This window comes from Lycorma delicatula, chromosome 8 (genome assembly GCF_047948215.1).
Source record: "Lycorma delicatula isolate Av1 chromosome 8, ASM4794821v1, whole genome shotgun sequence".
Classification (NCBI taxonomy): Eukaryota; Metazoa; Arthropoda; class Insecta; order Hemiptera; family Fulgoridae; genus Lycorma; species Lycorma delicatula.
In genome coordinates this window covers 84,379,717-84,407,022 of record NC_134462.1, presented here as the reverse complement: position 1 = coordinate 84,407,022, position 27,306 = coordinate 84,379,717, and the positions used below count along the sequence as shown (strand labels likewise).

General features: G+C 32.1%; 1 protein-coding gene across 1 annotated transcript in view; it reads right to left on the bottom strand.

The window, feature by feature from the left end:
• The window catches only part of Dhc1 (dynein axonemal heavy chain 1), a 224,683-nt gene that overhangs the window by 168,758 nt on the left and 28,619 nt on the right, over nucleotides 1–27,306 (bottom strand). Inside the window, exons 13-18 of the mRNA XM_075372596.1 lie at nucleotides 26,885–27,066; nucleotides 26,170–26,376; nucleotides 22,817–23,013; nucleotides 16,041–16,185; nucleotides 10,390–10,507; nucleotides 7,876–8,145 (exon numbers count right to left, since the gene is read on the bottom strand). Of these exons, the coding sequence (XP_075228711.1) occupies nucleotides 7,876–8,145; nucleotides 10,390–10,507; nucleotides 16,041–16,185; nucleotides 22,817–23,013; nucleotides 26,170–26,376; nucleotides 26,885–27,066 (1,119 nt within the window). The remainder of the gene's footprint in view (nucleotides 1–7,875; nucleotides 8,146–10,389; nucleotides 10,508–16,040; nucleotides 16,186–22,816; nucleotides 23,014–26,169; nucleotides 26,377–26,884; nucleotides 27,067–27,306) is intronic.

Below are 27,306 nucleotides of genomic sequence, written 5' to 3'. Positions count from 1 at the left end.
GTAGATTATTCTTTTTTTATTCTTCAAATTGAAACTGTGAACACCAGTCGAACAAAAGTAACATCATTGGTATGATTTCATGGCTCTCGCCACACCTTGGAACTCCAAATCTGAGCGCTTCTTGTTCACCCTTTGACCACATCTTGTCCTTCAACACTTATGTTGAAAATGTAGTGGGGTGCTCAAGTTTTGTTTTGATCTCCTATTCTCACTCTGAAATACGTGTGCTACACTCGTCAAACAAAACTTCTCATATTTTTTTTTGGCCTTTCCACCACTAACTCACCAGAAATGTAACAAAAGAATTTGCAAAATTTTTGCAGCCACTTGAAGCCATTTAGAAAATGGATAGTTTACTTTATGGCCTGAAAATAAATTATCCATTGACTAAAATGCATTTGATCACAGATGGAAAAAAACTTGATTTACACGTGCTGATGCTTGAAAGAGCACTGATAGTAGTTTCACGGTGCATGAGTGGTGTGAATAGCTGCCTATAAATATGCTATATCTTGTTAAGTCCTGTAACAATCTGTTGGTCAAGCTCTCCCATTGTCTCGTCATCTTCAACCCAAACATCCCTCCGCCTGCCTCTTCAAACCATTCAACAATTTAGCTATAAGAATACATAGTATAAGCCAAAAAAGTGAATATATTTTATTAATTTATTGTAAAAAAAAAAATATATTATTTTATTGTATCACATTTTCACAATTTTTAAACTTTTTACAAATTTTGAAATTTCTGATTAGTAAAAAATCCTGATGCGATGAAAAAAAATGAAGGCTATTTTCAATTTCAGTGCTAAAAAATACATAGGAATCAATTATCAAAAGTTATAAAAATTCCACAACCCAAATTTTGCAAACTAGTGTAATTTTTTCATTTCTACCAGCAATTTGTCATTATATGGTTTATGTAGTATTTTTATTGTCACATGAAGAGTCAAATCACATAAAGAGAATATTTCTAAGCTCTTTACTCAAGTTAGAGCATCATACATTAGCCCTTTTGTAAAAACGTTTTGTCAAGATTGATTGCTTTATTGAATGTAATTTGAGTTTGCTGTAGTACCTAGTAATTTAAGAATCATCACTTTCAAGCTTAGAATTAATGGAAACATTTGACATTCAACATCCCCAAAACCTTTAGTAGCTTAGGTCACACTGACAGGTGCAATCGAAACATAACCTTCTGAATTTTTCACATCATTACCAGTGGTGTCATCATCAAATTGAATTAAAAAACATCTTCTGGCTCCTCTCCATCCTCTAACTCAGTGGTAGTCAACCTTTTTATACCTACCACCCATTTTTGTATCTCTGTTAGTAAAATTTTCTAACCACCCACCAGCTCCACAGTAATGATGATTTATAAAGAAGGGAAGTAACTTTACTATAAAATTTATAAAGCAGAGTTATTAATAATCACTTACCAAATAATTTATGTCAGACTTTCACTAAGTTTGGCAGAATAAATCTTTATAAAATAACCTACTGTAGTTAAATCTATCTTTTCATTTATACTTTGCATACATAGAAAAACATGAAGTTTGATGAAATTACATTTAATTAATTAAATTATTAATGAGATCCCTGAGGCTGGTACTGTGAAACTAAATATTGGATATCTGGCTCAATTTTTCTAAGGAACAAACAAAGGTCTCCTCTTTTGGAAATATTCAGGTGGTTTTTTCTTTGGTTGTAATATGATTAACAGTACTAAAGCCTGATTTCATAAGATATGAGGTAGGGAAAGGTATCTGTAAACTGAATATCATTTCCCACATATTTTGGATATAAGACAGGCATTTTTTTATTTTGCCATAGGTTTTCATATACATCACTGTCGAATTTATGTTTACTTTCTTCATCATATCTAATTTCTAAAGTTCTTCTTGGTAAGTTGTATCAGCCTCTTCAATATTTGCGGTATGAGGATTTTTTATCCAGTCATACACCTTCAATTTCAAAATATCTTCAAATTGTTTTTCCATATCCAGTTTAAGTTCGTTGAGGTAGTTACTGATTCTGTCAATATTCTCTGAGTTACATTATCTTTTATAGATTATAATTTATGAAACTGATGAAATTTTCTCTTCAGTAGATTACAACGAATTATTTCAAGTTTGTCAATAAATAATGACACAATACTTTGGCAACCTATAAGAGTTTTATTAACTCCTTGAAGCTGCAATTGACATCATTAAATCTCTTGAATATATTTGCCAAATAAAAGGCATCATTCTTTACTGTTTATAACTGTTGACACAGACTGGTCTCATTATTACTTTCAAAAAATTGTATGACACAATCATATAATGCTACAAAACGAGACAAAGATGTACCCTTTGACAGCCACCAGACTTTTGCGTGGAAAAGTAACCTAATAAAATCTTCATTATTATCCTGGCAAAATTGTCAAAACATTCTATCATTTTTTGCATTGGATTTGATCTTGTTTACAGCTCGAATTATTATTGTTAATGATGAATGGAGACTTGTACTTAGATGTTGTCCTACAAGATGTTATCTGTGCACCACAAATTGAATACATAATAAAACATTTGGCACTTCTTCCTTCAAATAAGTAACAAATTCATGATAGTGACGTACCATTGATTGCGCTCCATCAGTAGCGCACGCAACAATATTATTCAAAGGAATATTATTTTTTGTAAAGTATGATTTCACAGTGTTAAATATAGATCTCTTGTACCTGTAATGAGATTTATTGCGAATAGCACTTCTCGTAATTATTATCTTTATCAAAATAATGTAATATGCCACCAATAAAGCATTATTATCTGCAATGGTAGACTTGTCCAATTGCATGGAAAATGAAGAGTTAAGGAGAATACTTAAAATAAGTTCTCAATAAGTTTTTTTAACATTAACTGCCATTTCTTCAATTTGTCGCTTTACTGTGCTATCGCTTAAGAGCAATGTTTTTTTTAAATTTCAGGTATATCCTGATGCATTACTGTTGAGATAAATTCTTTTACAGAGGGGATTATTACAGTTTCTCCAATATTATAGCTTTCCACTTTTTGCAATTAATTGTGAAATGCGATAAGCAGTAATTAATCCACTGCATATTGTTTCTTAAATGATGCAATGATTATTGAACGATTTTGAAGTTTTATATATATTTTCTGAAAATATTCAATGGGGTTGTCCTTATCATTTGGATGCTTTGTAGAAATATGTTCTCGCAATTGACTTGGCTTCATTGCCTCATTGGATAATGTTTTATTACACAATAAACACATTGGATGTTGTATACTTACAACAGATTCTATGAAACCCACCTTCTGATACTCTGGCAAGTAGCCCTAACATATTTCCTTTTTGAGGCATGGACTCACAATATTTTGAAGTAAATTGAAATTTATATTGCCAGTTTATTATTACCTGTTTAGTTAATAACTATATAATTTATATTAATATATATACTCGATTTCACAATATTTTTGAAGCTGTAGGCACATGCTCACTCTCACAAATCTAACTGCGTACTGACCAGATGCACAAGCGATTCTGGGACGAGGCTCTTTTGTTTGTGGTTTTGCACTACAGTGCCATTTAGTTTCACTTACATATCGTGAACTAAACTTATGCATAGGCAATACAAATAGTATATTTTCTGAAATTTTAATTGTCACGGGGAATTTTATGAAAACCTAATGAAAATGTTTTTAAATAATGCTATGAAAATTGTTTAAAAAGGCAATTAAATTTAAAAAAGGAAAGTTCTACAGTATTGGACAAAACCCCTGCTACCCACCATGAAAGCTGGAACACCCAGTAGTGGGCGGTAGGGACTAGATTGACTGCCACTTTTCTAACTGGTCTTTCCTAAGAGCTAGTCATTTGAATTTCTTGACTGTAATCATAGCTTATTATTATATCTCATTGATGAAACTATCACTGATAGATATGTTCTGTTGAAATATTACTTGCAACCCCTCAGGTAATTTACTGTGAGTAAAAGACCAATATAATTGAAGCAGTATTACACATTCAACATCTAATAGATAAAATTTCTGTCATTTTAACCATCTTCAATAAGGATGAGGTTATCAATTTGATTGATAACCATATCAATTTTGTTTGTTAGGGTATAATCTTTGATCAGAAGCTCCAATTTTAATGTATTTTTTTTTTTAATTAATTGCTAGGAGTGTGGTTGTTCACTGCTCAATTGTAGTAGACCAACTGAAAAAAGTATTGGTAAAAAAATATCAAATTTAGGCAGATAGCATTACTTCTCTTACAAATTTTTCACATGTGCAAATTTGGATGAAATTTTTAAAAACAATACTAGATGATCCCATGGGTTTTCACACCATTAGCAAATGATGCTGGATCATTAAAAAACAGTACTGGCTGGAAAACTATGATCTAGGTAGGAATTATTATTTTTTATGTTTGTTCAGGCATAACTTTTGATCAGAAGATTTGAGTTGTAGCAGTGGTCCTGTTCAATGATTAATTGTTTAGATCAGTGCAAAAATTATGGGCAAAAAAATGATCCTGTTTTGTATCAAGAGAAGATTATTTTCATTTATGAGCAGTCTGTTTTATATAGCTGCCCATATTTCAACTTTGACAAAGTTAGATATCTAAAAAGAGTAGAATAAAAACTTTAAAAATATAAAAATAAATTTTTACTGATGCACTAAAAAATTAATATTAGATCTTCCACTACATCCGCATTACAATCTTTGAAATTTATTTTTTGAAACTGGTGCCAAATTTTAAATGAATTACGAGTACATGAGATACAGATTATGAGATTACGAGTTCCCAAGATTACCAAAGATAAAATTATCAAAGAAGATATGGATTATCAAATTTAGTGCAGGCTTAAAAAAACAAATTGCAAAAATTGTATTGAGAGTGTATTGAAAAAATAATATTTTTCTTTTCGGTGTAATCTAAAAAAAATTATTTTTTTTTGGAGTCAGTTCAGTTTTTTTAAAAAAAGGCTTTTTTAACATTATAATTTTAATATAATTATTATTCTTGCGATGCTTTATTAAATTATTCATTCACAGGGTATATAATAAACAGATGGGTTGAGTTATTATTTTTTTAATTGTAATTAATGTGAAAGACAAATATTTCTTAAAACGAACTCCAAATTTTCTTTAAAAAAAAAAATGAAATTTTTTAATAGATTTGATACATACAATAGATACATATATAAAAAAACAACTTAATTTCTGTTACTAGTCTCAAATTAATTAAAAATTAAAAGTTGAAACATTCATTCAAAGAAATCATTGGTAATAAATTACTGGTAATTAATTTTACAATAATAATTCAGATGAAAAGATTAATTATTGATATTAAGACTTAGAGAAGAAAGTTTAATAAAAAAAAACAGGTAATGAGTGGATTTATAGACATGAAAAAAAATTAGGATATTGTGAGATTAAAATTATAGGAATGATAGATGATCTAAAAGGAAATAATAACAATAATGACAAAAAAAAGTTTAGTGCGATACCATTTCTTGAATTGCTTTTTTGCATACATTACAGATCTGTATATACAATTTTTGTATCACCCTTAATTTTAAATAAATTACCCTTCAAAAAAAAAAATTAAGGGAAAATATAGTTAAAATCTGTAAAATTTATAATTTTGCATGGCCATACCTGTATTAGAATGATTTCACTGATGCTTTTCTTTTATAATTTGCCTCAGACACACCCCGAATTAATGTCCAACAGTACTCAGCTAGCATGTTAGTATTCTATTTCCCTTTATAGCGTCTTTCCATCACCAAAATCTCTTGGTGGAAACATTCACCATGTTTGTCACATCTCCAAGGTTGTCCGGGAAAAAATCCAGATGTAAGTGGAGGAAATGTATTTTTAAAGACATTTTACATCCCATTGCTCTATATGAAGTAAGAAGTTGATTAACAATATCGTGGTAATTGTTGGATTTTTGTTTGCTGAGAAAATTTTTGCAAACATCTTTAAATGAAGCCCAAGCTGCACTTTCCACATTATTTAACATTGAGTTAAATACATCATCTTTGACCGACTCTCTTAGTTGAAGACCAACAAATATTGCTTCTTTAATTTTTCCTTCACTTATGGAAATTTCTGCCTGTTGTAACTATCCTTCTTCATTGCTTTTACAAAATTTTTTATTTATCCTAGCTGGATATGGAGAGGGGTAAAAATATTTTTTTGGGTTCAACTAAGGGCTCATGAATAATATTTTTCCCATTTGTTGTTAATTTATCTCGTTTCTTCCACTCTTTTGTAACTTAATGTTTATCCCTAGCTTGGCTGTCCCATTCACAAAGAAAACATGTACTTAGTATAGCCTAACTGCATGTCTAACAAAATAGCTGTAACTTTCAAATAACCACATATGTTCCAGCTATGTTTTTTATAATTTATTTTCTCAAGAATGTCTTTCGTCACATTGTATGTCACTTTCAAATTAATACCATAAAGCAATTGGTATCGAAAGATAATTGTTACCGTTGAGTAGTAAAACCGCTTTTAAACTATACTTGGATGAATCTATGAAAAGGCGCCAGTCCACAGGTTTATGAACTTGTCCTAAGTGCAACATAAACTCATCAATATTTGTGCAATAAACCAAATTATTTTAATCAATAAAGTACTGAGAAAGTTCTTTTTGTCGGCTTCGAAAACCAGATATTTTTGTATTTTTTTGAAGTAAATTCCAACCTTGCAGTCTTGATCCTAACAGTTCAGATTGATTTTTTGAACAATTTAAATCCTAACCAAGTCATTTAATTCACCTTGTAACTTATTGGAAGTTGTTGGAAGGTAATTCAAATTCAAAATCATTTTTGTCTTCTTCAATACTTCCTGATTCTTCATTGCTTTTTTCGAAACATATATTCACATGTGGCTCAGGAACTGGAATAATTTCACTGTGAGGTACAGGCCTGATTGCAGATTGCAAGGAAGGATATTTTACAGCATGTTTAGATTTTTTTAGAAATTCCAGAAACACTTGTTAAACAAAAGTAACAATCGGTTACATGATCCTTTGGTTCATGCCAAACCATAGGTACAGCAAATGGCAAAGCCTTCTGTGTACGTTTCAGCCATCCTCTTAAATATACAGAACAATTAGTGCATACTATATGAGGAACCCACGTCATACCCTGATCACCAATTTTTGCACTGAAAGTATAAATGACATGCTTTTTTAATTAAAGATGTAATGTTTTTTCTATTTTATTTTGTGGTAAACACACCACATACATAACAAAAGGCATCCACATCATTTACACAACACTGAACTGTTAACTAACTTAAGACAGCAATAAGACTGAACAAAATTAATTCATTCCTAAATCCATTGCTTAATACAAACAACACAGCTGTGTTTTGAGCTACATGTTTTGACCTCCACAGACATGATTAATCTTGTCCATGAAGGCTCACTCTTCAGTATTAGATATGATGTCTTAAACTGTGACTATGATATGACTTAATTCTTTGTCTAGTATTGTTTATTTATAACTTACAATTTATGTTAAACAAACAAAGTTAATAAAAAAAATGAGCTAACAAAATACAATATAGGAGATTAAAATGCTAATTACACGTTGAAAAATGAAAAAAAACCTTTAATTAAAGTTTAAATATTTAAAAAATGGTGGGTGATAAAAAGATTCTGAGTTCATATACATTTTCAGTATCAAAAAACAGGTTAAAATCACATATTGCATGTTAGGAAACAAAAATTATGTTTATCAGTGTAATTATTGAAATTGAACAAAATGGTAAAAAATAGGATATTATAAAATTTAAAACATCAATGTTTTGTATTAGGGGAGAAAATTTTTTTATGATTATAAAGATAATACCTTGGCAATGAAGAAACTGTCTGCGCAAACAATCCAATGAGTGACGTGTCACTCGTATAAGAACATCAATAACCTTTCTACTATAGTAACGACGCATTTCAGAAACAGCATTACGGACCATCTCTTGCATTTGTTTAGATAAACCACTGACCCCAACAAGTAATGTCTGTGGATTTTCAAAACATTCCCATATAATCGTCCAGTCTTGTTGCTGTTGTTGAGTTGAAGTTGATGATGCAACACCTGCTGATTGGCTTCGTTCTAAACTTCCTGTTACATGACATAAATTTGAAAAATGAAGTAAATAATATAAATTAAAATAAAAGAGATTTATAATAATCCATATTTAACAGCTAATGACCAGAAGATAGTTTCAAAATAGATTAAAATAAGTGCTAAAGAATACAGTTATTAAAAAACCTCTTATTTAGAGATAATCGTGTAATCTACAGAAAAGTAAAGGAAAAAATGGAGGAATTCATTGACAAGTTGAAGAAGGTTTAGAGAAATAGTATGTACTTCTATGTAAAAATGGGTAAGCATGAAATAAAATAGGTAGAAAGAACATTGGATGTAATGGATAATTCTTATCCAGTATCCCAAATTGCACAGACCTAAAATCAATGTTTATGTAAGCAGGTTATTTTTTTATTTATTATTTGAACAGAAAATATTTTCTACTAGAAATTATTTACATGTAAAAGACTTTCTAATTTTTAACTAAAATATATTGAATAATCTATTACTAGAGCATAAAAAGAAATATTCGTTAGTTAATATTTAGCAGTTGATCTATGAGTAGAGTTGCTGATCAGTATAGAAAAAATTCTATTGTATAATTTTCTTTCCTGTTTAGCCTCCGGTAATTACGTTTCACAAAATACTTCAGAGGATGAGTAAGTTTGATATGTATAAGTGTAAATGAAGTGTATAGTCTTGTACAGTCTCAGTTCGACCATTCCTGAGATGTGTGGTTAATTGAAACCTGACCACCAAAGAACACCGGTATCCACGATTTAGTATTCAAATTCGTGTAAAAATAACTGACTTTACCAGCGACTTGAACGCTGGAACTGTCAACTTCTAACACAACTGATTTGGAAGACGCGTTCACCACTAGACCAACCCATCGAGTCTAATTGTAAAATATTAACTTCTTACATTCTCACAGCAGGAACTATGTATTTGTTTCAAGGTTGTAAAACTTTTTTTTATTTTAAAAATTGTTATTATGAAGCGTTAACTTTCTAAAATAATAAAATATGTTTAAAGTACTGTCTTTTAATTTATAAAAACAAAAAAAACACTAACAGACCCGGCAATGCTTCGTTATTTCTATATTTGAGTATATATTAAGATTAGATGAATACAATTAAAAGTTTGATAAAACATTAACAAAATGAACATGATGGATCTTCACAAAATTTAATCTTTCACTTTATAAAACTAGAATGTAAATAAATCCAACTGGTAAAAAAACAGCATTAACCCACCAGGATGGTCCAGTGGTGAACGCGTCTTCGCAAATCAGGTGATTTGGAAGTAGAGAGTTTCAGCGTTCAAGTTCTAGTAATGGCAGTTACTTTTAAACGGATTTGAATACTAGATCGTGGATACCGGTGTACTTTGGTGCATGGGTATTAATTAACCACACATCTCCGGAATGGTTGAACTGAGACTGCACAAGACTACACTTCATTTGCACTCATACACATCATCCTCATTCATTTTCTGAAGTAATACCTGAACGGTAATTCCCGGAGGATAAACAGGAAAACGACGAAGAAGATAACAACACTACCTATGGGGATTAATTCAACTACTCTCTAAACACGGATCAAAGTATCCCTAACTTTCATTATACTGGTCAGAACGAGGATTTCAATAGCTTTATACCTTCTCCGGACAACGCGGACCATTTTGCAAAAACCCGCGCGTAAATCGGTCCGGTACTTTTTAAGTCTACAGCCGATACACATACGAACATTGCCTTTTACATATATAGAAGAAGAAAATCTGTTTTTATATTTGTTTGTTTCATAAATATCTCGACACCGGCGTCACCTAGCGGGTATAGTTTTGCAAAAAATTTTCTTTTCACGTAACTAATATATATTCTGAATATGAGCTAAATCGCACCATAAATGCAATTTGTCCAAATATCTCAACCGCAGCGCCATCTAGGGGTCCATTTTTTGCAGAGGTATTTCTTTCTATGTAAGTAACACATATTCTGAGTATGAGCCAAATCGGACCATAATACAATTTTTCGTAATATCTCGACCCCAGCACTACTTAGCGGGTCCAGACTAATTCAGAAACCTTCGGGGGCGTGCCGCGAATTCACCGAAGTTTCATCGCAATCGGATGAATAGTATGGGAACGCATATGGGACAAACAAACATTCATTTATATATATATTTAGAAAACTAAAATTTGTAAGATATTTATAATTTTAACTAGTCCTTAGCTTAACAATTTTATTATCCTACAGTTGCAGAAATAATTAATTACCTTCCGTAAAATCAAAATCACCACCCTGATTTGCTTTCATATCTTCTGCCGCCTTTCTTACTAATTCAAGAACTTCTTCCACTGCCTCTTCAACCATTAAACTTTTCCGATTCAATTCCTTAATTCGAAAAAAAATCAATAACAATTAATCTTAAACATTCACAGAAAATTTGTAGCAATTTGTAGATGAAAATCTAAAAACTGAGCACTCTAGAGCAAATGTATCATATAAAACTCACATACATTTTTATTTCTTGTACTTAGTAAAGGAAGTATTGTAATCGCGAAAAATTTCGGTATCAGATTTCAACGGAAATATCAATTTTGACCATATCTAAATCCATTTTGATTACTTTCGGCGTGACGTCTGTACGTACGTACATATCTCACAGAATTCAAAAACGATTAGCCGTAGGATGTTGAAATTTTGGATTTAGGACTGTTGTAACATCTAGTTGTGCACCTCCCGTTTCGATTGCAATCGACTAGACTAAAAGTCTAGTCGATTGCAATGGGAGAATGTTAAAAAGGAAATTCTTAAATCAGCAGAAGCAAACTTAGGCGGAATAAATAGAACTGGTAGAAAACCTTGGGTTTCAGACGATATATTGCAGCTGATGGATGAACGTAGAAAATATAAGAATGCTAGTGATGAAGAAAGTAAAAGGAACTATCGGCAATTAAGAAATGCTATAAACAGGAAGTGCAAACTGGCAAAAGAAGAGTGGATTAAAGAAAAGTGTTCAGAAGTGGAAAGAGAAATGAACATTGGTAAAATAGACAGAGCATACAGGAAAGTTAAGGAAAATTTTGGGGTACATAAATTAAAATCTAATAATGTGTTAAACAAAGATGGTACACCAATATATAATACGAAAGGTAAAGTCGATAGATGGGTGGAATATATTGAAGAGTTATACGGAGGAAATGAATTAGAAAATGGTGTTATAGAGGAAGAAGAGGAAGTTGAGGAGGATGAAATGGGAGAAACAATACTGAGATCTGAATTTAAGGGAGCATTAAAAGATTTAAATGGCAGAAAGGCTCCTGGAATAGACGGAATACCTGTAGAATTACTGCGCAGTGCAGGTGAGGAAGCGATTGATAGATTGTACAAACTGGTGTGTAATATTTATGAAAATGGGGAATTCCCATCAGACTTCAAAAAAAGTGTTATAGTTATGATACCAAAGAAAGCAGGGGCAGATAAATGTGAAGAATACAGAACAATTAGTTTAACTAGTCATGCATCAAAAATCTTAACTAGAATTTTATACAGAAGAATTGAGAGGAGAGTGGAAGAAGTGTTAGGAGAAGACCAATTTGGTTTCAGGAAAAGTATAGGGACAAGGGAAGCAATTTTAGGCCTCAGATTAATAGTAGAAGGAAGATTAAAGAAAAACAAACCAACATACTTGGCGTTTATAGACCTAGAAAAGGCTTTCGATAACGTAGACTGGAATAAAATGTTCAGCATTTTAAAAAAATTAGGGTTCAAATACAGAGATAGAAGAACAATTGCTAACATGTACAGGAACCAAACAGCAACAATAACAATTGAAGAACATAAGAAAGAAGCCCTAATAAGAAAGGGAGTCCGACAAGGATGTTCCCTCTCTCCGTTACTTTTTAATCTTTACATGGAACTAGCAGTTAATGATGTTAAAGAACGATTTAGATTCGGAGTAACAGTACAAGGTGAAAAGATAAAGATGCTACGATTTGCTGATGATATAGTAATTCTAGCCGAGAGTAAAAAGGATTTAGAAGAAACAATGAACGGCATAGATGAAGTCCTACGCAAGAACTATCGCATGAAAATAAACAAGAACAAAACAAAAGTAATGAAATGTAGTAGAAATAACAAAGATGGACCGCTGAATGTGAAAATAGGAGGAGAAAAGATTATGGAGGTAGAAGAATTTTGTTATTTGGGAAGTAAAATTACTAAAGATGGACGAAGCAGGAGCGATATAAAATGCCGAATAGCACAAGCTAAACGAGCCTTCAGTAAGAAATATAATTTGTTTACATCAAAAATTAATTTAAATGTCAGGAAAAGATTTTTGAAAGTGTATGTTTGGAGTGTCGCTTTATATGGAAGTGAAACTTGGACAATCGGAGTATCTGAGAAGAAAAGATTAGAAGCTTTTGAAATGTGGTGCTATAGGAGAATGCTAAAAATCAGATGGGTGGATAAAGTGACAAATGAAGAGGTATTGCGGCAAATAGATGAAGAAAGAAGCATTTGGAAAAATATAGTTAAAAGAAGAGACAGACTTATAGGCCACATATTAAGGCATCCTGGAATGGTCGCTTTAATATTGGAAGGACAGGTAGAAGGGAAAAATTGTGTAGGCAGGCCACGTTTGGAGTATGTAAAACAAATTGTTGGGGATGTAGGATGTAGAGGGTATACTGAAATGAAACGACTAGCACTAGATAGGGAATCTTGGAGAGCTGCATCAAACCAGTCAAATGACTGAAGACAAAAAAAAAAAAAAAAAAAAAAAAAAGACTAAAAGTGTCCAAAAAAGCCCAAAATCTAAAAAAAATTTGAATTTTGGAATTTTTCTTAACTGCAGTAATTAGTCCTCATTGAGAGATTTTCAACAATGCATCATAAGTGGTACTTAGTTTTATTGGTTCCAGAGTTTAGTCAAATAAAATTTGAATTAATGAAATATTTGGATCTTATAAGGGGAAAGCACATCGATTCGAATGCGACTTCATTTCCTCTTTTTTTTAATTTAAATATATTGATTTATTAATAATTATTAACCTCTGGTTGTAAAAGAAATCTCGCACAATAAATAATAATTCAATAATAATAAAAAAAAAAAAATGAAAAAAAATCAGAAGTTATTAGTGAAATAAAATTTTATGTACTTTTAAAAATGTGTATATCTAATTTAATAGGCATTATTCCATATGTGTATGTATAATAGATTTGCTGAAACATGTGATTGTTTAATATTAATTGAAAATTATAGTTTAGAATAGTATTATTTTTGGATTTTCTAGTTTAATTTCTGTTTAATTATCCTGGAATTTCTGTTTAAAAGATACTAATAATACTGTCTAGTAATACGAGTAATAAAGGGACTTTTATTGTACAAATATTTTGTTAAAAACTTGTATTTCAGTGATTGTGTAACTGTCCACTTTATTAAAGAATTGGAGGATTGAATCTCACTTTCAAATGAAATAAGTTTAAGTGAAGTGTATATGTAATTTAATAGGTATACATAATTAATAGGCATATGTAATTTAATAGGTGTCCACATCAGAGTTTTTGTTATGGTATTCTTTATTTAAAAAAAATATGTATGTGTATTCTTTTAAACAAAACTGCAGAATTTATAATTTAATATTTTCCACTTAGTAGCAATTGAGGGATTTTTTTAATGAAATTTTTACAAAAAAAATATACCAAAGAAACTTTTTTAAGAAATTTTAATACTACGACAAACTTCATCGTAAAAATGTGTTTAATTAAATAGCACTCATGATTTCTTTTAATTTTTAATGTGATTTTTACATTTATTCTAATTAAAATAAAAGATCACTTTAAATGATTATAATTTGATTTAGGAAAATGTTAATAAGAAATGTTGTATTATTTAAAAAAAAATCCATCCTGAGGAATGATATTTGCACCAGTTTTAAAAGTGTAAATTTATAGTAGAAAAGTTAACAGTTAATGATGTGGTTCTAGAATTATACCTATCGTTCAGGATTGGCATTTTTTACTTTTTTGTTATGATTTGTATATGCTTTAATGTATTTTAATGAGGATGATGCGATGGATGAAGTAATGCCTGATCCTTGCAATGAATCAAACTCAAGACCAACTGATCTAGAAACCGTAATCTGTACACAATTTGGCTATCTTGATTGGAGAAATCTTAATTTTGAAATGTTTTAATTATGTTATATGAGGTGGTGTCCAATAATTTCCAAAACTTAAATATCATACAAAAAGAATTATGGTACAGAAGTGTACTTCAAGGTACACAATTGTCACAAACAAACCAGAACACCACTGTGCAAAGCCATGTTTGTTTACACTGTTTGCTTTGTAAATCTATGTTCATAATACTTCATATGTAACAGATTTCGAGGGGCTAAGAGTTTTAGTTACTCTTCTCAAAATCAGGAAGACACAGCAAATGTTAAAATGGGATGATGAACATTCTGCGCTTTAACTAGCATTTCTAATGCCAATGAATAATGAACATTCTATAAGTGTAATAAAAAATGTAGAAATTGCCAAAATATTATTTGTGAAAAATATCTGTAAAGATTGTCAGCAAACAATTCATGATGTTTCACTTAATTTGATGTAAACATCAAATTATAAACTTCAAGGTGAAAAATGTTTAAGGAGATGGCCTGAAATCTATCAAAGAAGAGTTTTTTTAAGGAAGAACTATTTTTTGTAATATTCAAATTACTGAAATGACTCTTATCATTTAGATATTAATTTTACAATAAATAAAAAAGAATTTTTTTACAATAATTATTATCATAGTTTTTCAAATTGAATTTCAAAGTTAAATTTCTGAAAAAAAAATTTATATTTCATCCAAAAACTGGCAGCTGACAGTTTGTTTCTTAAATGTATTGGTCACAACAGAAAAACAATAGCCATTTAGTTGCTTACAATAATTAACATTTTGATCACTAATTCTCATTCAATTAATATTAATATTGATACTGAACTTATTATCTGTTCTTTCTTTTATGTTCAGCAATTTTTGATATTATAATTTTGCAAATGGACACAGCGGCTGGAAATCAGCTAATTGCTAGAGTATAGTCGATCATTTTGTTATTACACAATTGTTTTTTTTTTTGGTTGTTTTTATTCACAAAATATATGTATCAATTAATGCAACATACAAAAAGCTGCTTCGTGTATTTTGGTTTTGCAACATTTTAAAATCAACTGTAAGTCACACTGAGCTAAAGTAAAAATACATTTTTAAACCCCCCAAACTTTTTGTTTGTCTTGTAAAAAAAAAATCCTGTAAATGCAATAATTTTTTCAGTGTTATAGTATAATTCTAACCACCTTTCTAAACAATATTATGTATAATATCTTTATTTATTTAAAATTAAATGTATAAAAAACAATTTAAAATAATGCATCCAGAATTCACCAAAATAGTTGCAAGAAAAGAAATTTATAAGGTTTAAAATCGTCATGTATTAATTCTATTTTTACTTTATCTTCTTTTTTCAATTGAATATAACAAAATAATTAAAAAAGAAAGTCACATTTATCACTTAAAATTTCTTTAAATTATTTTTGGAGGTATTTGTCACAGTGGACTTAAGTTGGTGGAATATTGAACTATTAATATCATAACAGTTAAAGAAAAATCAAAATTAGTCAAATAGAATGCTACAAGTCAAAATTCTTATAGACAATCATTTATTCATACTTTTTGTAGAGTATTCAAAGAAAGATATTGGATTATTCAAAATTATTTTTATTATTTTATTGAAAATTAACTATTTTCAAAACAGTTTCATATTTATGATAATAAATCAGAAAACTGTGGATGACTCTTCATGGTTAAGTGGTATAACTCTTCATGGTTATACCTAAAAGTTTATTTGAAGACAAAGAAAAAAATACATACCACTGCAGCATTTCGACAACACTCTTCAATTTTTTCAGAAAATTCTTCAACATTCCAAGGATCTTCAGTTGACAAAGTTAAAAGAGTTACAGTTTGCATACTTGATAAAACTTGAAGTATTCTATTAGTATAGACATCATGGACTCTAAATTAAGGACAGATTCCAAGCAGAGTGTTTTAAACAATGAAAATGGAATATACAAATATGTGTAGTAAATTTATAATAAACAACATGTTATAGTTCTGTCCTTTTAGAATGTAAAAAAACAAAGTCTCTCTTTGAATGCAATATTACTGCAATAAATAAATTGAATTATTAAACATGAAAGCCCATTTATTTGAGGGTAGGTATATTTAAAATAATTAAACTGACAATAAAATGCTCCTTATGTTTGTCATTAAGATGACAAACTAAATAATTCCGAGGTATTCCATTTTAATTCAAAACATTTTCTAAAATTTTGTTGCATCACTATTATTATCTGGCCCGAGGCCAGTGTTAGCGATCATAGGCTTATAACCTATGAGATCGCTTACGTTAGCGGTCCAAGAGCTCCAGATTCGGGTCGCTATAACCCAAGGGGCCTGGATCAGCACAGGCTGCGGCGCGAGTGTGAGGCTGCCTTACAGGGGTTGAAATGGCGCATGGAGCACAAGGAGGAGGTGGAATTGATGGCTGAACAATTCCGCCGGGCCATCAAGACTGGCTGGGATAGGGTCCTACGGTGGCCCCGGACAATGGACGGACCCTTATGTAGTGGCCAGTCCGCTGATCGAAGAGTGCCTGGGGAGCTGTCATGACCGCTACTTTCGGAGAGCCGTCTGTTAAACGCAGGCGGAAACCCGGGAAAAAGTGGTGATCCTCTGACCTTAGCGTGCTGCGCGCAAGAGTTAGGTCCGCTAGGAGAAGATACCAGCGTTGCCCCCCAACGGGGATTATTGTTGTTGACGTGTGCGCTGAGGTTCTGCGGATCTACTTGCGCGCCCTAATGAGTACTTTCATGCCATCAAGGAAGCCAAACTCAAGTTTTGGCATGACCATGCGCGAGTTGCAGCGCAGCCCCTGGCAGTTCGCGAAGTCATGTTACTGGCCAAAGCCGTTGCACGTGCTGTCCAGTGTTCGATCCGGGTTTGGTAATCGTGACCACACTTTAACATCTGTGGCGACTTACCAGGGGTTCCTGGATACTCTGTTTCCAGATGCTTCGGAGGGTGAAGCAGATGTCGGCATTAGGGTGGGTGAAGCACCATTCCCTGACGTAGTTCCCTGACGTACGTAGATATAGACCGAGTGGTTTCTCGAATAGCACTGAGAAAGGCACCGGGGATTGACCAACTTGAGCCGGATATTTTCTATCATCTGCTGCCTGTCATAAGAGAGCCGCTTGGCAGACTGTTCTCGGGATGTCTAAGCTGGGGTTGCTTTCCGACTTGTTGGAAGGTGGCTTTGGTGAGGGTCCTCTTAAAATCAGGAAAGGATCCGAGTGAGGTCAGCAGTTATCGACCCATCAGCCTCTTGCCGGTAATCGACAAGTTGCTTGAAAGGCTGGCTGTGGAACGGCTCTGGGAAAGCATCGATATGAACTCACTTCTAAATCGAAGCCAGTATAGTTTCATGAAAGGGGTTGGCACCGAGGATTGCATCTTAAATGCTCTTGCCGAGGTGGAAAGCGCTGACTTTAAATAGTTTTGGCAATTTTTATTGACATAAAGGCAGCATTTCCTTCCTTGTGATGGAGTTCTGTCTTCTATGAGTTGGAACGCCGCAATGTTCCCGTAGCCCTGCAGACCGTAGTACGTGACTTGTCTGATCACACGGCTGTGTTTAAGGATGCGAACCTAGTTGTGGAAAAGTCCGTCACCAGGCGAAGCCCTCAGAGCTGCGTTCTCGGTCCCTTGCTGTGGAACCTGGTATTCGACGGATTTTTGGGGTATTCAACGGGTGCCCATGTGCTCTCCAACCACGCGAACTTGAACCAATATTTGTTTCAGTTCCGCCTGGTAGCTGTGCGTCTGCGGGGAGGTCCAGTCGAACGAACATATGATGTTCGACTGCTCAGCTCTTAGGGGGGGGCAAGAACTCAGACCACCCTGGAACTTAGAGGTCAAGGGGAAAATTTGCCACTCATAAGTGGCGAGTCAATGTGGCGTGAGCCACATTGTCGGACCGTGTGGGTGTTCCTTGCTTTGTTCAACTGGCATCAGTAGTTTATTTAAGGGAAAGATTCCTACTTCATTGCTGTGGGAAGCTACCCGAGAGTTATGGCTGCCCATCAGCCAATTAAAGCTCCAAGCGCTTTAATATTGGTGGACAGGTACTTGCTGGCATTCAGTGACCTAGGCGTGGCAGCGAATTGCTGTCTTGACGTGATAAATTTAATTTATTGAATGTCACATATATTTTGGTACTTGATATGGGTACGCTTACCCATTTATATCACAAGTGAGCCGGGGGACACGAAACAAGTGGTGTGTGGCACCATGCTTAGTTCGCTCACGCAATTAGGTTAGCTCTAGGAGCTAGTTAGAACACTGGTCGTTAAACTTATTCGAGGCTCGGTAGCCATTTGTGGCACAGACATTCTTCGGTCTTATGTTTAGGGCAACCGAATGGTATGGTGGCGGGAGAAATGCCATGCAAATCAATCACTATTGTTGATTTTGGTGAAATTTGGTATATTTAAATTTTATATAGTTACTGCTGTAAAAATTTCAGAATTTTGCCACCTGTTTCATGGTTTTCCGGCCCAAAAATATTACCAAAATCTTACGATTTGGCAGCTTTTTTTTTAATGATGGCACTCAGTAACAATTCAATTTTTTTTTATAAGTGTTATTAGCACCTAAGAGTTAAAAGGTAAAAAACAGGCCTGTTACCCTAAGCCCTTCATTATTTATTTTGGGTTCAAATTTAAAAAAAAAACAACAATATGTAAATGTAACTGCAGTAAAAAATTACAAAATTTGGTTATGTAACGAAATAAATTTTGAATACACTAAGATGAAGTTGCATATTTACTCATTCCATAAAGCTTTCTTTTACATCTGTACGATGTAAAATAACAATGCTACAGCTCATAGAAAAAGTGACGAAAATGGCTGTTTGTACCTGTTGGCGAGTTAGAAAATAGTCTATTAGTTAAGAAAAAAATTTTTTTAAATATAATTTTTTTTTTTTTTTTGGAATTACAAGGTAATTAGTTATCAAATACCAGATATCATTAAAATCAAAAGTAGTGATGCACTGATAATTTGTTGAATTAAAATGGAATACCTGGCCAGCCAACGTGGCGCGAATGGTAGCCTTTTATCTGGAGATCCCGGGTTCGAATCCTGGTCAGGCATGGAAGTTTTACACACGCTACAAATCAGTCATCTCATCCTCTGAAGCAATATCTAACGATGGTCCCAGAGGTTGAAAAAAAAATGGAATACCCCGTGTTGTCATTGGTTTATTTTCCCATTCTAATTAGATAGCTACAGAAGTAAACTGTGACAGCAGTGTATGTTAAGAATAATCTGCGATATTGAAGAGTGAATATGTGTTGTCATTGGATTAGTTTCTTATTCTCCTAGACAGTTATTTTTATATTTAAAAAAAAAATTTTCTTGAGTAACAGACTATTTTCTAATTCGCCAACAGGTAATAACAGCACTTTTCGTCACTTTTTCCATGAACTGCGGCATTCTTGTTTTGCATCGAACAGAGGTCAAAAAAAGCCTTTTGGAAAGAGTAAGATGGGACTTAATCTTAGTGTACTCAAAAATTATTTTGTTACATAAGCAAATTTTGCAATTTTTTACTGAAGGTATATTTGCATGTTATTTCTTTTTAAATTTTGGGCCCAAAATAAATAATGAAGGTCTAAAGGTAACGGCCTGTTTTTTACCTTTTAACTCTTAGGTGCTAGTAATACTTATAAAAAAAATTTCACTGTTACCAATTATCCTACATTAAAAAAAGGCCTCCAAATCGAAAGATTTTGGAAATGTCTCATTTTGGGGGCCCAAAAACTGCATCTGGAACAAGTGGCAAAAATTTGACATTTTTGTAGCAGTAAGTACTTGTTATGTTACTTAAACACATAGTTTCAACTAAATCTGGCTTTGTTTGTTATTAAAGTTTTTGTTTAATTTATAAATATTTTTCTTTCATGGATTGAATTTTTTTAAATATGGCATCTTTTTTAAAATTAAATGATGACATACTTTACCTCAAGATCTTTGAATGTCAGTAGTCAAGACTGCAGTTGTAAAACTACATGTTGAATAACTACATTTCATATTATTTAGCCTGTCTGTAAAATCTAAAAAAATAATTATTTATAAATTTGTGTATTCCTTCTGAGTAAAAATTCTTATCAATAATCTATTATCAGTAAAATTAATGCGGCAAATAACACAGGTCAAAAAAAAAAATTGGACCTGAGTTAAAAGTAGATGAATTAGAATATATTTTTTATGCTGAATCTTAAAATGAAATCAGTTTTTCTTTATCATCCTGAAATTTTTAGTTATGACCCTTTAAAATACTGAGAAACTTCTTAAATAATAGAATACAAAAATAATAATAATAATTACAATTAAAATTCCTACCTTTATTTTGTCTACATTACGTTTATCTTAATTTTTTTCTTATTTTTCTTTTGCATTCACTGAAGTCTTCTCTTTTTATCATCCAGCAGTAGTTACTCATCATAGATTCATTCCATCTGCCTTGAAAATGTCGTTCCATCTGCAATAAATCTTGGCTGTACCTTTTTCCTTGTTCGTCACTGATATCACCCAAGTTTAAAGGGAAAAAGTCCAAATGAGAATGTAAAAAATGAATTTTCAATGACATTCTGCAGTCTAAATTTTTGTAGTTCGCTAAGAATTCATTTATAACATGGTTTTCAGCTTTTTTGTTTCCAAGAAAACCGGTAATGATATCTTTGAATGACTTCCATGCTGCTAGTTCTTTAGGATTCAGTTTGCTGTCAAATATATTTTCACAAATTAATTTTCTTAATTGTGGCCCAGTGAATATTCCCTCTTTTAATTTGGCTTCACTTAATTGTGAAAAAACTTCAGCTAAATATTTAAAGCTGTCTCCATCTTTACCTAATGCTTTAACAAAATTCTTCTCAGGCCTAGATTTTTGTGTAGAGGTGGTAAATAATGCGATCTGCTTCAACAAGGGGAATATTAACAACATTTTCTTCTCCTGGGGTAAACTAATTTATTTTTGGCCAGTCTTTAACTGCATAGTAAACATATGAAACACATATATTTTGTAAAGCTACTCTGGAGGCCGAGAAAAAGCCCTATCACTTTCACGTCAGCAATGATTTGCCATGAGTGTTCATCATACTTAATAACTTATAAAATTTTTGACATACTTCCTTTTTGACATTCCTACAGTATGTGCTATCGGTATAAAAGAAAACTTATTCAAATTATGCAACAACACTGCCTTTAAGCTTTTTTTTGATGAATTTATAAATAAATGCCAATCATGAATACCATATTCAATGCTCAGTTCAGACATTAGCCCCCTAACATTACAGTAGGAACAAATTAAACCATCTTTTCTAAAGTATTTCAGTAAATTTTTGTTTAGATTTCTGTACATTGAAATTTTAGTATCCTTGTTTAATAAAATTTTATTTTTTAAGACGTAAACCTAGGAGTTCTGCATGTTGTTTTGACAAATACAAGGTACGAATTAGGTCACCCAGTTCTGCTTGTGTGATGAGGTGAGGTTCAGTACTTGATTCTTCTGGAATGCAATTAATATCTATTGAAGTTGAGGTGTCATTGCCTTCTGGGGAATCAGAAATTTCTTTCCAAGAAGTTGGAGCGATCGGAATCAGTAAATCAACACCATGAAGTACTGGTCACATAACTGAACGAATATTTGGGTACATGATACTGCTTTTATTGTTTGAATTGAAACTAGTAACATCTATTAAGCAAAAATAGCAGTCATCATAATGGTTAGTAGGCTCTCGCCAAATCAGAGGTATACCAAAAGGCAAATGCTCTCTTTTTCCTTTTAACCACTGGTTTAGTTTAATGTAGCACTTGATGCATGCTACATGTAGAGCCCAGGATTTGTCTTGGTGTCCCAAGGGACAGTCAGAATAATGTTTGTAAGAAGTTTTCAGCAGACATTATATTCATGCTGTAGACCTCTACAGCATGCATCACAATATAAATCAGATGTGAATAAACAAACATACAGATGTACTAACTTATTTGTATTGTTTGTTATACAAATGATGGAACATAAATTTAAGGGGATGTAACTTAACGTTACATGATGAGTTGTTTTGGAATACATATTCAGATTCAGCATGTAAAATACTATATAGAACACCTACTTCCTTTTCAGTTCAAAATTTTAGGTTGACCAGTTTAATTGTGATTAAAAGCATACAAATGTAAACAATGATTACAAATTAACCCAGTGGTTAAAAGGAAAGAGAGAGAGAGCATTTGCCTTTTGGCATACCTATGATTTGGCGAGAGCTTACAAACCATTATGATGACTGCTATTTTTGCTTAAAAGATGTTACTGGTTTCAATTCAAACAATAAAAGCAATATTGTGAACCCAAATATTCGTTCAGCTATGATGCTTACAATGATTAAAATTAAATAGCACATGTAGCACATTTTAATTGAAATTCTTACTCTATTAGGTTAAATCATTAGTTAATTGAAATATATTTAAAAATAATAATCTACTAGAATTAAAATTGGAAATAAGATTAATTTAAAAAAATGTATTACCTTGTAACTAAAACATCAAAATCATGAATTGCCTCTGTTACATTTTTAACAAAATCCTTCCAAACAGGATTTGTCCAGCAGATAGTGTTTAATGCTGGTGATAACATTGCTGCTAATCTTACTAACTGAGGAAGAAATAATGGGCGTACTTCTAATTTGACTCTTCTGACAGTAGTTAGGAAATTATTTATTAAAAACTGCAAAGTTATATTTCTGATTAATAAAATGCATATAATAGGGTGTTCAACTTAAAAGAGGCTCCCATCAATCAGTAGTTTTATACTAAATATACTAAATGCATATTTTTGTTAAAATGCATATATTGGTGGGATATGGGTAAAATAATGTGGAAGATGTACAACTGGAGCTGGAGAGGGAAGGACTATTTTATTGCCTGCACATTTGAGTATTGCCGGTCTGCGTCAAGCATTAGTTTTTGAACAAGGTTATGTAATCATATGTTGTTATTTGTTAAAACACGGTTAACTGTTGAAAACATATATTCATGATGGAAACTTATTTAGAGATGAAATCTCATGTTGCATCTCAGCGAAAGTTCAGGGAGATATTTGAAAAGGAAGCACCTGTGAAAAGTATTATTCAGAATTTACTTAAAACATTCTGTGAAACAGGTTAGTATTAGATCAGAAACATGCCCGACACAGGTAAATTTTAATGGTGCAGGTTGTACAGGACATTAAAGCAACAGTTACAAGATAACTCATAAATCTCCTCATAAATCTTTGCAGAGAATAAATTGGTAAAAAACATCTCACTAGGTTCAACCTCCACTGCACTGAAAAGAATACTGAAAGGTTATTGTATCAAATAAAGGTTTCACATGAACTAACTAATGTGATTATGCTAAAGGGTTCACTATAGTCAGTGGTCCAAGAACTTCATTAGAGGCAACATTAGCATTTTAGTTCAAGTGTTTATCACAGGTGAAGTATGGTATCTCCTTGGTGTTTAGCATATGGTATATGCTAATAGTCAGAACTACTAGACCGGGGATACTGAAAACCCGCACATTTTCTTTGAATATCCCTTATACCCACAAAAATAGGCATATGGTGCAGTTTCAAGGTGAAGAATAAGGACCCTTACATTTTGAAAAAACTGTGGATGCTGCTGTCTACCAAGAAGTTATCCAACAGTTCATAGCCTTACTGTGACAGGATGCTGGTTGCAATAGTACAGCACCACTTGCCACTATGGCAAGTATGGTGCTATTATGGAGATGCTGCAGTATTTTTTTTTTGGAAGAATCATTTCTAAAGGATTGTAGGCTCCAAGATCTCCTGATCGGACTAGTTGACTTCTTTCTATGGAGTTAATTAAAAGAAATTGTTGGTGGTAGCAATCCACACATCCTGCAGTTATAGAAGACAAACATTACAAATGTCATCAAGGAAATTGATGGGGTACAATTAAAAAAGAGTAGCTAGAAACCTGGTCAAATGTGTTGACAAGAGCATATAAATGGATACATCAATTTACACCTTCTATAAATTATTATGTACATGTTTGCCAATAAACTATTATTTATAGACTAACTAAGTGATGGGGCCTCTTTAAGTTGAACACTCTGTATTTATAATTATACAATATTTTAAAAAGTAAACACGTTTATTTTTCAACTGTTAGAGATTAATTTTGTAGAATACATTTAATAATCTATTCTTAAAATATGAAGATATATAGAATGTGTAGTAATTTCAATTAGAACATAATGAGGTGGTATAAAATTTTTGAATCTCTTTAAAATTACAAAAATTAATTCTATTTTGTGTGTATTGACTGCATGAGTTCCTTGTTAACTGAGTGAATGTGTAACCAGCAAGTCTGATATAATATTCACTGAACTCACTGGAGTAAATTTGTTGAGTTGCTGTGTTTACCAGTTAGTGCTTTGTTAAGTTGTTGTAAATAAATAATCCTTTTATCCTGATCAATAAATAGTAATATATTATACAGATCATGTCAGTTATTGGCAATAATGTTATTTCATAGCTAAAAAAAACCAACTGACCCAACGCTTCCCTAGATGGAGAGAGAAACTATGACAAAACCTTGATCAGGACAGCATCACAAATTACACAGCTAATTATAAAATAAACAAAATAATTATTAAAAAACAAAAAATCCTACTACTAATTTGTATACATCTACCTAAAATAATTACGAAAAATGTAAAAAAAAAATCATTAAACAAGTTTTTCTTTCTTTGTTACAGAGATTTTTCTAAGGATCTGTGTTGGGATATTTAATATTGCTTATATATTCCAAGATGTAGCCAGGTGCATATGTAGGCTATATGAAGTGGTGACTTTAATGGCCTCCCCTTTGTTAAGTATAACAGGCATTCGAATACATCATAAAATGTAGAAGTAATATTAAAGTTCACAAGTCAGACTAACTTCACCGATGGAAATGTCTGTCAAGGCATTTGCATTGGTGGCATCCTGACAGAGGCCAAAGTGATGATTGAGTGATGTAATCGGGTTTAAGGGTTTGGGAGATGGTGTACATGCGGTAAAGCCATCTTCCAGCCCCTGGTTAAAGCCATGGCTCCGGCTTTACCAGAGGTTATGGTAGTATGTGGTGACCAGAATCATCACAAGGCGACAGTATATTCTCCTGTGGGATAAGGATGTATCTGAAATAATACCTGGTAAGAAAAGAAAGAAAAAGTTGTTAATGATTTTTTGTTCATTTTTACTTCCTTGTATGAAGTAAAGGAAGAATTGTGATTGCAAAAAATTTCGGTTTTCAGATTTCAACGGAAATATCCATTTTGATCACCCCTGAATCCATTCTTACTTGTTTCAGCGTGACGTCTGTATGTATCTTGCAAACTGAAAAACGATTAGACGTAGGATGTTGAAATTTTGGATTTAGTACTGTTGTAATATCTAGCTGTACGCACCTTCCCTTTTGATTGCAATCGACTGAACCAAAAGTGTCCAAAAAAGCTCAAAATAATTTCACTTTCAATTTGTGATCCTTGTGACTTGTGTCTCAATGCATGAAGAAAACATTTGCCACCACATGTTATACAATATTATTGAAAATAAAATTTTTTGGATTTGATCATCATGTCTATGCTGTTAAAAACCAGTTTGTGCATAAAATAAACAGTCATATAACTTTATACAAAAGGTTATTATTCAAAATCGATTCTTGAATCTTAAATTCAATCTCATGCATTTAAAGAAAGCTCGGATGGAAATTTATTTTTATGAAAGCATGTTACTTGGATATATTCAATAAACAATTTTTTTATATTTAATAAACACAAATTATAAATACATAATTATTAAAAATAACCAAAAATCATGCAAATGGCATACCTGTAATGAATCATTAACATGAGTAAAATAGTCAGATTTAGCAAGAAGTGTCATAGTAACAACAGGTACTGGTATGTTCATCTTTGTCAGACATTCTGCTTCTCTAATAAGTAAAACTAATCTGTGATCCAAATTCACAACCAACTTACCAGTATCTTCTGATATAGCAAGAAGTTTTTTATTTAGGCAGTCATCAACAACCCACACCTAAGAGTAAAAAAAATAATATAACACAGGAATCATAAAAGAATATGATATCTAATATGTGATTTATATTATGATTATTTAAATAGAACTATATAATATAGAAATATTTATTAAATGACAAAAATATAATTATGGAATACTGAAGTAAAGGCTTCAGAAACCTCATACCAGAACAGAGGAATGTTTTTGAGAGGAAGAAGGTAATTACATTGTTTCCAAACAAAATTTAGACTTTAATCCATCTACATTGAAGCTATAATAATCATCATCAATCACCCTAAAGATAGTGCTCAGAAAGGCAAAGTGATAGCATCTTTATCCTTGATCCTGACAGTTCTGAATCCCAATCAAGCTTGCTATTTTTTTCATACATTTCAAAATATATTTCTTATATAAAAAAAATATATATAAAAAATAAATAAGCATTCAGGAAGTAGAAAGCTTTAGAAATAAATTTAAAGATATTCCTTATAAATAAAATGTAATAACTCTAAAACATAATACGTACATTATGACTCATCCACAAATTTGTCAGTTCTTCTTCATAATTAATTAATGTACTGGCTACATAATTATATTTTCTTACAACTTCAATTGTAGTTGGCATCATCTTCAAAACAGGATGTGTTGATGCACTTTGTACAAGATCTTCAAGATGACAATGTAATGATCTTGACCATTTTAAACGACCTGTAGTTTAAGAAAAAATAATAAATTTACACTATTTTCATATTTTACTAACAGCATGATATGTAGCTTAATACATGATGTATATGTACTAGCTGGCCTGTCTAGGCAGAATCTGGACCCTCGGGGCTCAGGTCAACCCAGGCGAATCCTGGAGCAACTCAGGGGCTCTTTGGGGCCTCTCAGAGCCAAGGAGCCTACCCCATAGCCACAGTGTTTGCCATTCCCAATTTGCCAGGGGGA